This window comes from Diadema setosum, chromosome 9 (assembly GCF_964275005.1).
Source record: "Diadema setosum chromosome 9, eeDiaSeto1, whole genome shotgun sequence".
NCBI classification, from domain to species: domain Eukaryota; kingdom Metazoa; phylum Echinodermata; class Echinoidea; order Diadematoida; family Diadematidae; genus Diadema; species Diadema setosum.
The window spans coordinates 16,914,216-16,928,615 of record NC_092693.1 but is presented as its reverse complement, the minus strand read 5'-3'; the positions used below and the strand labels follow the sequence as shown (position 1 = coordinate 16,928,615).

Genomic DNA, 14,400 nt, shown 5'->3' with positions numbered 1-14,400 from the left:
ATATCAAGATTTTCTGGACTATGTCGTTGTTACATGTGTGATTTAGCATTTTTCTTCAGTACAGGTATGATACAAAAGTTCTGTTCTTTACCATCTTTCTGATTGCTTCCTAAAACTATAATCAGACTTTTATAGGAATGTAAGCACTCAAGAATGGTACCATTTGTGACTCTTGGTTCTACTTGCCAAGACAATGCCACATGGAGTTGGCAAACAGGGAAGAGGTTGAAAAAAAAAAAAAAGCTCTTACTGTTGACATGAAGGTATGGCTTCCACTCGTAGTAGAATCCCCGGAACGGCCTGCTGTTGTATGCTGAGCACTGCTGGGCACGGAAATCCACCGCATCATTGGGGCATTCCTGTTGTCATGGAAACCATGAGGAGGGGGAGGAGTGGGGGTAACAAACAGGAGAAATTATGCCACACGACCCAAAAAATGAGGCGGAAATAGAGTGGAACGAGAGGAGTCTTTATGTTGCAGGAGGGAATTGGAGCTGTATCACTAACAATTACCTATCATCACCTGGCGTGCATCGTGAGTGACTGCTACACATGAGGGAGTTGACAATGAGCTGTCTCCCTCCGAGTTCAACTAGGGGGGCACGAGCCGGCCAAGACACCTCTGCCGTAATTGTATCGGCAGTTTGGGGCCGCCCAGTTTGGAAACTTGGGTCAATCTTTGGCAGGATTCACAGCACTTATCATAAGTGTTTGGAAATTATGTCACTCGTGTTGACAGAAAACCAGTGATTCCCAAGAGCTCAAGGAGACTCAGCCAGTCACTGGAGTCAACGATGATGTCATATTATATACTTTTCTCAACATCTCCTCAACTCTTCGAACTGCAACTGATTCAGGATACAAATACACTCACAGTTGAAAGGAAAACAAAAGTATTACAAATGCTTTTCACTCGTCAATTTTATGAAAATAATTATCCATAAGCAGGATATAAAATGTCAAAATACAATCGTTCTTATATACTTTACTTCTTGCAGGATATGAAATACTCCCAATGATAAATATTACACAATCTATCTTGTTATTAGCAGTATTGTAAACACTTACATATTTTAAATAATCTCACACTGCAATACAGCCTGTTCTTAAATTTCATGTGAACTACAGCTGTAATCTGACAACTGTTGAATATGTTGAAACTAATGTATGTTTCATTAACCTAAAAAGTGATCAGTATATTCATGTAAATTTTCATGTGCTCAGAAAGCTTTGACAGAGGAAATAAGAAACAAAGCAATTACATTATCAGCATCAGCAAGTGCATCATTATTGGTATCACCATTGCTATCATCATTACCATCATCATTATCAGTATCACCATCATCGTCATCATCATTACCATCATCACCATCATCATCCTCATCGTCATCATCATCATCACCAACAAATTATCATCTGATAAAAGGCTCACTAACCTGAATGCTGCACATGCGATATATCCGGCTGGGTCCCTCGCAGTACCTGCCCCCGTTCTGGGGGTGGGGGTTGTCGCACTGCCTCTCCTTGAACTGCACCCCGCCCCCACATGTTCGGGAGCACGAGCCAAACTCCCCGTAGTCGGACCAGTTGCCATGCACCATGGCGGGGCCCAGCTCCCCGCGGTCCACACACTTTCCCTGGATGCACCACATGGTGGCGCCACAGGGGGTGCCGTCGGCCGCCGGAAGGAACTTGGTCTCGCAGCGTCTCTCGCCACGGTGACACCACATGGCCTGGCACAGACTCTGGAATACGTGATGAGGTCTGATACGTTAATATTACCATCTGTCAAACCACATGGACATATATCTTCACATGGTTTATAGGAGTATCTCAGACAGACATAGACAATAGATATTACATATAATAGATAGCCATATATATATATATATATATATATATATATATATATATATATATATATATATATATACAGATATATATATATATATATATATATATATATATATATATATATATATATATATATATATATATATATACAGATATATATATATATATATATATATATATATATATATATATATATATATATATATATATATATATATACAGAGATATATATAGATATATATATTCATTTATATAATTTTGACTCAGTAATACCATATAACACCTGTTACTTGCCCATGGAGTAATAATTACATCCAAGTTATTCTTCTTTCCTGCTAATGCAGCATCCTAACGTTATAACACTAATAGTTATTGTGAAGGGCAGGATGACATTTAGATATTTATAATTTCAATGAAAATGGGACAGTCCACAACTGGAAAATCTTCGATTCAATGATTCGTGATTCAATATATAGTAGCATCTATAACTGGTATGGTAAAACAAGCGATTATATTTGAGTGACACATGCAAACACTTGTTCAAGTAAGATATAATTATGCCTATGTTATGTCATATTTGATGACTCAAAGGGATGAAAATAACTGAAAGAGAGTATTCTGAAAATATTCTTGAGTTTATTTCTGAATAAAGCGCAGAAATTGACCTCAAGTGATATAGTGAATGAAGGGAACAGTTGATAGAAGCAGCTGAGATTGTCTTATCAACTACCTTGACTGACTCAATTAAGTACTTCAGACAGGTCTAACAAGTACACCTTAGGAGGTGTCCCTTTCTATCTCTCAAATACACACACACACACACAAACACACGCACACACTCACACATACAGTCATATTCTTACACATATCTTACACTGGATAAGCAAGTACAGGTGACTTGTTACCTACAGGCAGGACAGTGCCTGATGAAAGCAACACTAGTGAACTATTTACAAAGTGTTCCAAACAAATGCCAAGTAGAGAGCACAAGCCTAACCTGGAAAATATTCAGGATGAGGAATGAAAACAGAACAAGGAAGAAGAAAAAGAAGAGGAATTATGAGAAGAAAAAGAACAAGAGACCCGGGGGTCATGCGCTCACCCGGGCATCGCAATTTCACCTTCCATGCATTCTTGCACACTCTTACCTGAGAACATTGGAAACTTAGGTCTGCATAATATATGGATCCCCCCCCCTCCCAACTCCAGGGTGGGGGGGGGGGGGGGGCAGGCAGACCTGGGCCCTGTTTCATAAAGCTGTTCGTAAAGTTACGAACAACTTATGAGCGACTGGTAATCAGTTCTGATGTGCTATACTTATCAGAATTTTCATAATTCAGCACAAGAACTGATCACCAGTCGCTCGTAAGTCGTTCGTAACATTACGGACAGCTTTATGAAACACCCCCCTCTTCAGGTAAAGTCATCAATGTGCAAACTCATGGTATTAACTTTGCTTTATCATTTCTGGTTCTAGAGTAGAAGATTTTAAATATTCCTTAATGTGGGGGGGGGGGTGGGCCCCCTAGGGGCCCCAAGAGGGACATGGTGCCCATTTGAAGGAATTGAGATTCTATCCCCTAGGGATGCTACCTGCTAAGTTTGGTCAAAATTCATCATGAGGTTTTCAAGAAGAAGATGAACATGTACTATTCAGGCCCTATTACAACTGTAGGACTTCTCCCCATCCCCTCTCCTGGGTCCCAAGGGGATGGGGGCACCCCTGATTCCACCAATCCCATGAACAAACTTGAAATTACAGTCATCAATGTACTAACTCATACAGGTAGTATCATCTAAGCCCTATCACTTCTGGTTCTAGAGAGGATTTTTAAAGATACCTTAATCTAAGGGGGTTTGGCCCCCCCCCCCCCCCCCGGGGGGCCCCCAGGTGGGCCATGGTGCCCATTTGAACAAATCGAGATCCTATTACCCTAGGGATTCTACCTACAAAGTTTGGTGAAAATCAGACATGGGGATTTCAAAGTGAATATGAAAATGTACAATTTAGGCCCCATTAGGACCCCTCCCCATCCCCTCTCCCCTGGGTCCCAAGGGGGGCACCCCTGATTCCCCCATGAACAAAGTTGAAACTACAGTCATCAATGTACTAGCTCATAGTATTAACTAAGCCCTATCACTTCTGGTTCTAGAGAAGAAGATTTTTAAAGATTCCTTAATTTTAGAGTGTTTGGGCCCCCTGGGGCCCCCCAGGTGGGCTATGGTGCCCATGTGAACAAATTGAGATCCTATCCCCCTAGGGATGCTACCTGCCAAGTTTGTTGAAAATCAGTCATGGGGTTCTCAAGAAGGAGATGAAAATGTAAAAAGTTTACGCACGACGGACGACGCACGATGGACGCCGGACGAAGAGCGATCGCAATTAGTGAGCTAAAAAGGAAGGACGAGAAGGAAGAGAAAGGGAGGACACAATGGACAAAAAAGAAGGTACAAAAAGTTAAGCAGGAAAAGAAGTTGGAAAGAGTAAAGAAAATGAAATAAAATGAAGGAGAAACAGCAGGATAAACAGTTTGAATAAACTTTTTATGTATGTAATATGAACAATATCATATCAGATACTTAAAGAATTGCTTTGTATATCATTAAAAGACTTTCCTCTGCCACAAAACTTCAAAATACAATGATGTGAACTCTCTTTGATTTCCAGAAATATGGTCAAGGAATAGTGACATTCCCCGAAGCATCCAGGTCCCCTCATCTAGCATATGCCGCTCGTCTGCCATCAGCGTAACCAAACCCCAGAATGAATCAGACCGCCGCAATGCGCTTCCATATTTTGATGTCACAATTAACAATTTCCTTCCCAATTAGGCTAGCATCTTTCCCTGCCAATCAGTCAACGGACAAGACGCGACCACAAGGGCCTATGAAAAAAAAAGTATTACAATATGACGGCATCTCCACCTTTCCACTTTGGACACATGTAGCAGAGTCAGAGAGAATGAGGCTAGCTAGATTAATTGATGAATAGGTAGATAGATAGTTAGATGAATAGAAAGAAAAAAAACAGATAGATAGATAGATAGATAGATAGATAGATAGATAGGTAGATAGACAGATTAGATCAACACATACAAACATTAAAGACAAATGGATGACATACAGACACATGACAGATAGGCCTGTAGACCTGGGAGAGATACCGGTAGATATAAGTAAATAGAAAGATATATAGATAGATCATCTGACAAAATGATGGGATGATTGATAGATTAACAGATAGATAGATACACATATTAATACTTATAGAAGGTAAATAAATGCAAGAGAGATAAATCTAAGTAAATACAAAATGAGATAGAAGGAAAAATAGATAGATGGATAGATGGATAGATAGATAGATAGATAGATAGATAGATAGATAGATAGATAGATAGATAGATAGATAGATGAATGAATAGGTATAAACATAGATGAAGCATTAGACAGAAAGAAAGATATATGGATAGATAGGGTATCAAATAGATGGATAGATAAATAGACATACACATACACCGACAGAGAGATGAAGGGATGGATATGCAAAAAGAGAGAACTTACTAGAGGACGGAGAAAAAGTTATCGAAAAAGTACAGAAAATATCTTCACATCATCAATATTCTCCACAAATTTTGAGAACTGATAGAGATGGACATAAATGAATGCAGACAGAATCAGCCAGAAATATAAATACAAAATATTTGTATATTGTTTGTTTTCTCATGAGAGAGAAGATTGGAATGCAGAGCATAGAGATGCAGGAATGGAAAGGAGTTGCTCGGAGACAAATCTCAAAGCTACTGCATGAAAGAAAAGATAGATGAAAAGTTATGATAAAGAACATTTCTGTGAAAACAATGACATCAAGTTTGAACATGAATGTGGCTGAATTACAGTCTCAAAACAGCACGCGATAAATCAAGACCCGGCGAATGACACACCGACAAAGAAATTCAAGGTTGAGAGGATAATGCGGTGGGAGGTCACCTGAGCGTGAAATGGAGGGTGCGTGGTAGGGGTGGGGGTGGGGTGGTGGCAGAGAGAGGGCTGGTTTCTCCAAAATATCCAGCAGGTAGAAGAGAGCTGGCTTAGCCTCAGAGGACTTGGAAAGAACGGGAGAAGGTTACAATAAATCTCAGATCAGCAAGACGTTATTAGCCACCAAGGCTTAGCGAAGAAAGGGGAAAGACTAGAAGGGCTTACTCGGCAAATCCCAGCCCTCCAGCAGCCCTCTAACTTTTTTCTTCCAGTCGGGGAATGCTTGCAATGACATTGGCTTCATCAAATATCAACATTCACATCCCCTTTCCAGCTCCAGTGACCGTAGAGATATTTCCAGAACACCTCAATTACAACTACCAAGCCAATTGAATGTTTATATATAAATTTAGGCCTAGACTTTCAGGCCTAAACTATTTCTGACTACCATTTCTATGTGGTTTTCATTACACATCTAATGTAGATAAGTTTCCTTTTACTCGAACATATAACAACAGATATTCCATTCTCTACTTTATAGTCCTTCAGATTTAACCCATTTAAGATGGACAGATTTTGCCATTTCCCACAGACACTTGCCCGAGTATGCTCGGGACTCGTCCTCAACGGGTTAACAAAATCATAGTGCTATGAAGTACCGAATGTGCCTGGTATTGACCACTCCTGGCCATCAAACCATTCACAGCCTTGCAAATTACAGGGAAAGTTCTAACAATGCAGGGCTGAAGCCACCTTCGAATCAGCTATATCACTCCCAAGGCAGCTTAAGTGGGGTGTAATGTGACGGTTAGTAACACTAGGGGAAGACTAAAATACTCTGCGGGAGGAAGCGTCATGACCGACCAATTTGCCATCGTCAAAAGTAATTAGGATGCAGCGCAATTAGGCTAAATCTTGTCAAGACTGCTCACAAAAGGGGGCAAGATTTCTGCATTACATAGAAGGATGATAGGACCACAAGTGATATCACGCCTGTGTCGCTTGGACTGAATCATCATAATATGCAATATTAGTTATCCTGTCGTCAACCATGTGAGCCAGATACCATTCTTCCACTATTCTCTTTATCAGGCTTTGGCAATCAAGGTCTAAGAGGTAAAGGAGAAAATACTGATACATATATGTGTTTCTGCCGGTCTTTCTGTCTGTTGTTAAAAAGAAAAACAGAGGCATGTTAGTAGGACTGCTTATATAGAAGTTGACAATAGTCATGAGAGTATCATAATGGTAGGCTTATTAGCAATGATAACAATCATAACCATGATCATCACAGTAACAATAATGATGGCAAAATACTTGTAAGGACTAGAAATAAAAAATGAACTATTAACACAGTTAGCAGCCTTTACGTCTTGAAGTAAGACTACAAAACTATGCGCCTTTTCAAACACTGTGTTTGATTTTGGTCACACTCATGTATGGGGAGAGATTGACAGAGAGCATGTGCTTCTTGCTTGAAATTTCTCTGATGACAATCAAACTTCACACCTCTCTGCGATGAATGAGCACCAATTAGGTAAGCTTCTTTTTGGATCCTACCCAGCCATAAGATTGCAGCTGGTGCCAAAGACATGAACAGGGCCAAAAAAAAAAAACCTGACATAGCATATTGCTCTCTAAGAGGAATGACAAAGCAGAGTTCCATCAAGTTCACCGGTCGAGAGAGTCGATAAAGGTCTGACAAGACCTCAGCATCACTTCATCCAACCAATAATTGAGTTTCTATCTGCCTGACAGGGAGTTGGTTGATGCAATTACATGACTCAATTCTCTTCTTTTTTTTTCCACCATAGTTTATCCATGACAAGCACAATCTGGTCAGATGTTTTTCACCTTTTTTTTTTTAAAGATGGGTTAGATACTGCGTGATAATGTCTCTATCAGGTGCAAATTAATGGAAATTACAATTTCAGTTCTATATTTTATTCAAATCATGTGACTTGTGATGTACTGTGTTAAGTCACTGTAAGCTGTGCATGCACATTACACATGCGTTAATACTTACTCTGGAACCATTCATCCAGAAATGATTACATAATGAGCAGCATGGAGCGTTCAATCATAAAAATTTTGCAAAGATGGTATGAGACTCTAAAACATGCCCGTTGATATTTTATCACATCCAATAAATGAAACTGTATGCATCATGTATTGCATGGTGTTTTTGTTTGGGGAACCCCACCAGCCAACTGATATGTTTAGACTTTACAAACTATTTTTTCAGTAACAGAAATGCAATATTCCAGTATATCACCTATAAAAAAAAAACAACAAAAAACAAACGCTAACTTTTCTCTCGAAAACAGAAAACATTGCTAATTTCTCATTACATCGGTGTGGTTCTTGATCCCAAATTAAAGTACTCACAAAATTGTCTTACAGGTCCAGCGTCTGCTGAATATGCTCAAGAAATGTATGCAGTATACCTAGTAGTATCATCTATCTACCCATCTATCTGATGAACAAACAATATTTACATGTGTCCAATTTCAGAGTTGCTATTCACCTACCTATCCTTATGCAATCTTATTTATGCGAGGTCTAGAAAAAGAAATAAATCTAAGCAGAAACAAGACCAAAAAAATCAAACACAAGCACACATGGAAAAAAAAGATATCTAACTAATAAATGAGGAGAGACATAAAGAAATACAATCTATCACTCTGAATGATACTTGTCTAACAAGTCTGGGGTATCCCCATGAATTCCTGCCATAACAATTCCAACAAATTGGGTCTCTCACATATCAGGCCAAACCAGCAGATATCTCACATTCCACAAACTGCTAGATGAAGTAGTCTGGCTACGCTGGCCATGGGTGACTCACGACACAGTATCCCCACTCTACTTTTGCTCTTTAACTTTGGGCTTAATTTCACTAATTCGGTTCAAATTTGGGCACGTTAACCCTTCAAAATTAAAGGGCAACAAGGAGAGAGAAACTGAATTTGGTTATATTCGTCTGGATGTTATATCCACCACTTGAACTTGTGTAGGCGCCTGAAATATGTCAATTTACTTTTACAGCCTTGTAAGCAATCATATGTTTAATGGAATCAGAACTTTCTGCATAATGGTTGTGGAAGGTTATTCCGGACAGCATTTCACTTAGATCCAAGTCCATATTCTGTGCGTGTATGTGTGTCTGTGCGGGCGTGGGTATAACATGGACAAGCACTGAGCATCTATATGTTACATGAACAGCAGTTGTCCATATTAAGAATGACAATTTCATGGTAGTTGACGATGACAAGTTTTTAGCAAGTTAAAAAGAGCGAGAGCATGGGTGCATAAGTCATGAGTGATAGAGGATTTTTCTTTGGTAAGGATGCAACTTTCCCATGAAGAAAGCATGTCTAATGATGTATACCACTCAACTAACCCTTTGTAATAACTCCTTGATCTCATAAGTAGCTTATTTCCAAGAATCTCTATCAAATAATTTTCTTCATGTTGATGGGTATTAAGTGCCCTTGTCATACAGCACAATGTTATATCATATCCCCAGGATATATGGAGGCACTATTTTCTTCTTTATTATGTGTCGTGGAGACACGGAAGAAAAGTAATGAGGCTGGCAAAGGGCCTAATCAGAAAATCAAAAAGTACAGATGAAGCAGGTCTAACAAACGCAAAAGCGTTGGGATAGGTCATCTTTCTGCTTGTGAAATGGGGGGGGGGGGGGTACAATAGATTCAAGGTTTAAAGAGAAGATTTGGGGTAAGGAAACTTTAGATTAAACTTTAAAACTCCAGATCTGTGGACAGCCATCATATCTGATTCAACTTCCTTAGAGATGTTATAGTTTTCTCTGAGGCCCACTGACATCAATCCATTCTAGCAAACACCTGTTAAAAGTGGGTTGTGTAACAGAAATACAATGGTTGAAACAACTCTTGAGTAATATTCACCACCCCCTGTGTTCTGCAAATAGTGGCCAGGATGTTATACCTCAGAAAGTATTGCATTTCATGCACAGCCGTTTAAACTGCATATCTCAATTTTTAATAACCTCACTATCAAACCGAGTTTGGGACTTAGAATGGATGATTCAAGTTTCCTATTTTCCTAGGGGTCTTAATGATGGGAAGCCCCCTTACATCAAATCACTCCCATGGGACTAAGCATTCAGAGTCTCTGTCACTGCATCAAGATTCTCCTTGGACGGCATAAAACAGGGGGCTCAAGAGTGATTTCAGCTCTTCCGTTGATTTCAAACTGCCAAATTAAAGGTTGGTTCGAGCAACCTGGGGTTTCAGGGCATTGTGGATGACTAGGTCCAATCAAAGTTACATTATGATTACCTAAATTAAATGAAGCAATGTGTATTGACAATGAAGATTCCTCTTTCAATACTGTAGGTTGTAGTCCTATTTCCAAGGTGCACAGTGTACACATGTGTTTACTTGTGTGTGTGTGTGTGTGTGTGTGTGTGTGCATGTGTGTGTGTGTTTAACAACTGAGAGGTTATCAAATAATATCTTGTCAGATGCTGACAAACAGAAAATGTATTTAACACATGAGTAATGTTCAAACATAATTCTCCATTTTCCCTAAATCTAATATTACAGTAATTCTATCACCAACAATATTAAAGGATCACTATAAATCATGAAAAGCCAATACTAGTCCCAAGAAACAGACAACTGCATCTTGCTTTGCTCCTCGTGGATGCATGGTAAGAATTAGGTCCTTCAGGTATTACGGGGTCAAAAGCCAGAAGAGGAATATTAAAGTCACTTCACCATCAAATGACCATGAGGCAGCACACTCGAGACAAACTCATGACTCCCATTGTTTAACCCTCTGAGTGCTTTGAGGGCTGATTGGTACAGAAAACCTGAAAGATTCTTAAACACAATCAAAGGACCTTTAGCACGGAGAGAGTTAATGGATCTCCCATTCTTGTTATTATCAGAGTTCACATGAGGGGGAGGAGATCACCATATAGGTTATGTGCTTTGTCTAATTAACCCATTGTCTAATTGTAACTTGATGGGGACCTGTCACAAGGTCTTTGGAGGTTACAGAACCTTGAAAGTTCTAGTTAAAGGTTGTATATCCCTTTTGGAAACCGCACCAAATTTTTGAATGGTTGAATACTAATGTCTCCAAACATTGTGTATGAAATCTTACAGTAATACACCTCAGAGAATTTAAAACAGAAATGAAAAAAATAACTCAATGTCATGAAATAACATGCTCCCCTTTTGTATCAAGAATAACATTGGATTTTTTTTTCAGATCAAAATAAATTCACTGGAAATCTATAGTATTATTTTTCCCTCCATCATACAGAAGTTTCCTTTCTTATCATTCTGAGGAGGGGTTTGAATACCTCTACAATATACTAGCTTGCAAAAGGAATCTAATTTTCACAGTTTCAAAAGGGACACACAAACTGTAAGATGACCAAAAGCCAGAAGCTTCCCAAGGAAGAATGTGCTTTCAAATGCCTAAGAAGTAAGGCACAACACTCTCTCAGGTCATTGAGACTTTGTCATCTCCATTAAAACCCACCTTAAATCGGGACAATGGGTGTTACCTCATTTGCCATCTTCACGAGTAATCCAATTGGACACGGAATTACGACAATTACAAGGCACAGCACGCTCAGTGACTACTACAATGTGAGACAGCATTGTCAATTACTGAGCCGGCTAACAGCGGCGCTGACCGGCAAATGATGAACGTCCTGCTTACACCCATCAAGAGACAACAAAAAAAAAAGCTGAGGATCCTCCAGAAGATGAAATAAAAAGGCACACTGCAAATTACAACACCAGTATCCATTTGTTTATGCTTTTTGACTTCATGAAGCATTAATTGTTAATTATCATAGATTCCGTTTTATGTTTGCATATTCATTTATCATTGGATTTTTTAAGCAACACTCAAAACATACAACAAGGTAAGTAACAAAATAACAACGGACATTCAAGTTCGCTGTCAGGTTTTGAGGTAGGATCTACTGAGAAATATGTTGCTACACAGTGGGAAAGTCTTCACAAAGTCGCAAGGAGATAACAGACTTAAATCTATATCCTATCTACCAGTAACTCAAAAGAACAGTCTAACCTAAAATATGTCCACTCTATACTCTTTCTCAATTGAGCAGACACACAAATCTTAGTCTTAGCCTTCCCTCTTCTTTATCCTCCCCTTCTCCTCCTACTCCTCGTCCTCTTCCTCCTCCTCCCCATCTTCCTCCTCTTCCTCTTCTTCTTCTTCCTCCTCCTCCCCCTCCACCTCCTCATTCTCCTTCCCCTTCTTCTTTCCTCCTCTTCTCCTCCTCTTTCTTCTTCTCCTCCTACTCTCTTTATTCATCTCTATTTCTGAATTCCTCTGACAAATTCACTTTCTCCCAGTATAGAGCTGAAAAATAGTTTACCCTTGGATAACATTCTGCTTATGGAACAGATCTTTCATATACTGGAAAAGGACAGTCTAAACCAGACCCAAACTGAAGATCTGAAGAACAATCTCATATTGGCATCCTTTTGGGTTACAGTATTGCCAATTTTCAATGAGCTAAGTCCAAAGCAGTCCTAAAGTTGCATGCTTCCTTGCAGATCTGAAGAACAGTCTTGCTTCAAATCCTGCATCCCTTTCCTGAATGAAAGAGCACAGTCTAGACTTGGGTCCAAATTGTTAACTTTCATTGAGATTTGAAGAATGGTCCAAATTTGGAGCTATTTGTCCTACCTTTCCTAGATTGAAGGAGCAAAGTCTGGCCCTGGATCCAAACTGCCACTGGCACTGCTGATCTGCACTGTATAGCTCTCCGGGTAGCTTGGTAGGGAACTGGTACTCGGCGATCCCAATGGGCTCATCCCAGGTACAAGCAGCTCTATCAGTCCTAGATCAGGTGAGTGGTTTGGAGAACAAGAATTGCTCCGAAATCTGCAGTCATGGCTGGGTAATCTTACAAATAATGATGATGTGTGCTAGCAACATTTTAGTGTTTTGCACATTCTCAGTCTCACTCTGTCTAGGCAAAACAATGCACATTGCACATCACACATTTGGACTCTACACTTCTATGGAGGGACTAGCTAAGAATCAATATTTTGAATTATTTTAGACCCTCCCATTTTTCTCCCACAAGAACAAATTACTAGTATGGACAAATGCATGCATCATTCCAACAATAAAACTTGCGAGCTGTTGAAGCATTTGTATAATAGCTAGTCAAGTAACTACATAAGCTACTAGTGCTATCAATCTGAAACTCAACTGCCACTTGATGTAAAGGGGCATCAGCTGCTGAAAATATGAATTCTACTTCAGTATCTATCACTGCTAATGAATAATTCACCAGTTCACTTTGATATTAACCACAGGTTCAAACAAAAGGCAAAAAAGTACATCAAAACAAAACAAGAAAAAGTAATGCATGTATCAGATACAGAGAGTAAAGTATTAAAAGTGACAGCAAATCTAGCGTTAAACAAAGAAAAATGTGACAACGGTTACAAGTGAAGACAAGGAGAGGGAGGGAAGGGGAAAAAACAAGAAAACCCTATTCCAGCACGCCTGGAGATGAGAGGTGGTGATGACAAAACTTTGTGTGTAAGGGACTATCCTGTTTTGGTGGGTTTTGTTGTTGTTGTTGTGAATGTGGACTGTATGTGTTTGGTCTGTTGTGACCGACGCTTGCCCCCTTCCCCGATAGCACTCCTCTCCACCCTAGAGACTGGCTGGGGGGCAAGTCTGCACTTCTTCTCCTCCAAACCCAGCCCCTCTTCTCATTACTTCTGACAAGTCGTGCCAAATCCAATCCATATTTGAACATTTTTTTTTTTTTTTTTTTTTTGGGGGGGGGGGGGGGTTAAGGGGGTAAAAGAAAATGGAGTATTGATCATGACTAACCACAATGTGGAATAATAGTTATCATTCTCTTGAAACTACAAATGTACCAGGCCAGCACAGATCAGGATATGAGGCAACCTTGCAAATGTCTTTAACCCCTCGTACTTACAGTTCATCCCTAGTCAGCGTACAATTTCTTCCATTTCACTTCAGCCTCCATTTTGTTTGTTTGTTTGTTTCATTTTTCCATCTGAGTAGATGGCTGGATAGCCCATAAACTTCAGCCGCACTAGCTGGTCTTCCATAAGGTCCCGTTGAATATGAGAGGGGTCCACTTCGCCGGGTTATTGATATGCACTCTACTCTTTGCGATGAATGACTGAAGCGGAATCTTTCATGTGTAAGAGTTGTAGACTCTCTCACACACTGGACCTCCATTTTATGCCCTATCTGACGGACAAGGTGTTTTGCCTCTTACTAGAGGAGACCTAGCATGATTACACACAACATTGTTCAGTTAGACAGATATGTATGTAATATGACAAAGACCTCCCAAATGGCATTTATCAAGAAACCTTCCAACTTCATTTTGAATATCAAAAAGAATACATTGAGTTTCTACAAAAAGAACAATTATCAGTGTACTTGGAAACAATGTTTGTACATCACATTTGATGTCAACACTGATGCTAGTTTGCAAAAATGTTGTTGTTTTGTTAGTTTGTGTTTTGCTCA

At 39.5% G+C, this 14,400-nt stretch overlaps 1 protein-coding gene across 1 annotated transcript in view; it reads right to left on the bottom strand.

Annotated features, from left to right (window-relative positions):
• The window catches only part of LOC140232538 (A disintegrin and metalloproteinase with thrombospondin motifs 18-like), a 71,771-nt gene that overhangs the window by 26,227 nt on the left and 31,144 nt on the right, over nt 1-14,400 (bottom strand). The window contains exons 7-9 of the mRNA XM_072312635.1: nt 12,559-12,712; nt 1,437-1,745; nt 251-359 (exon numbers count right to left, since the gene is read on the bottom strand). Of these exons, the coding sequence (XP_072168736.1) occupies nt 251-359; nt 1,437-1,745; nt 12,559-12,712 (572 nt within the window). The remainder of the gene's footprint in view (nt 1-250; nt 360-1,436; nt 1,746-12,558; nt 12,713-14,400) is intronic.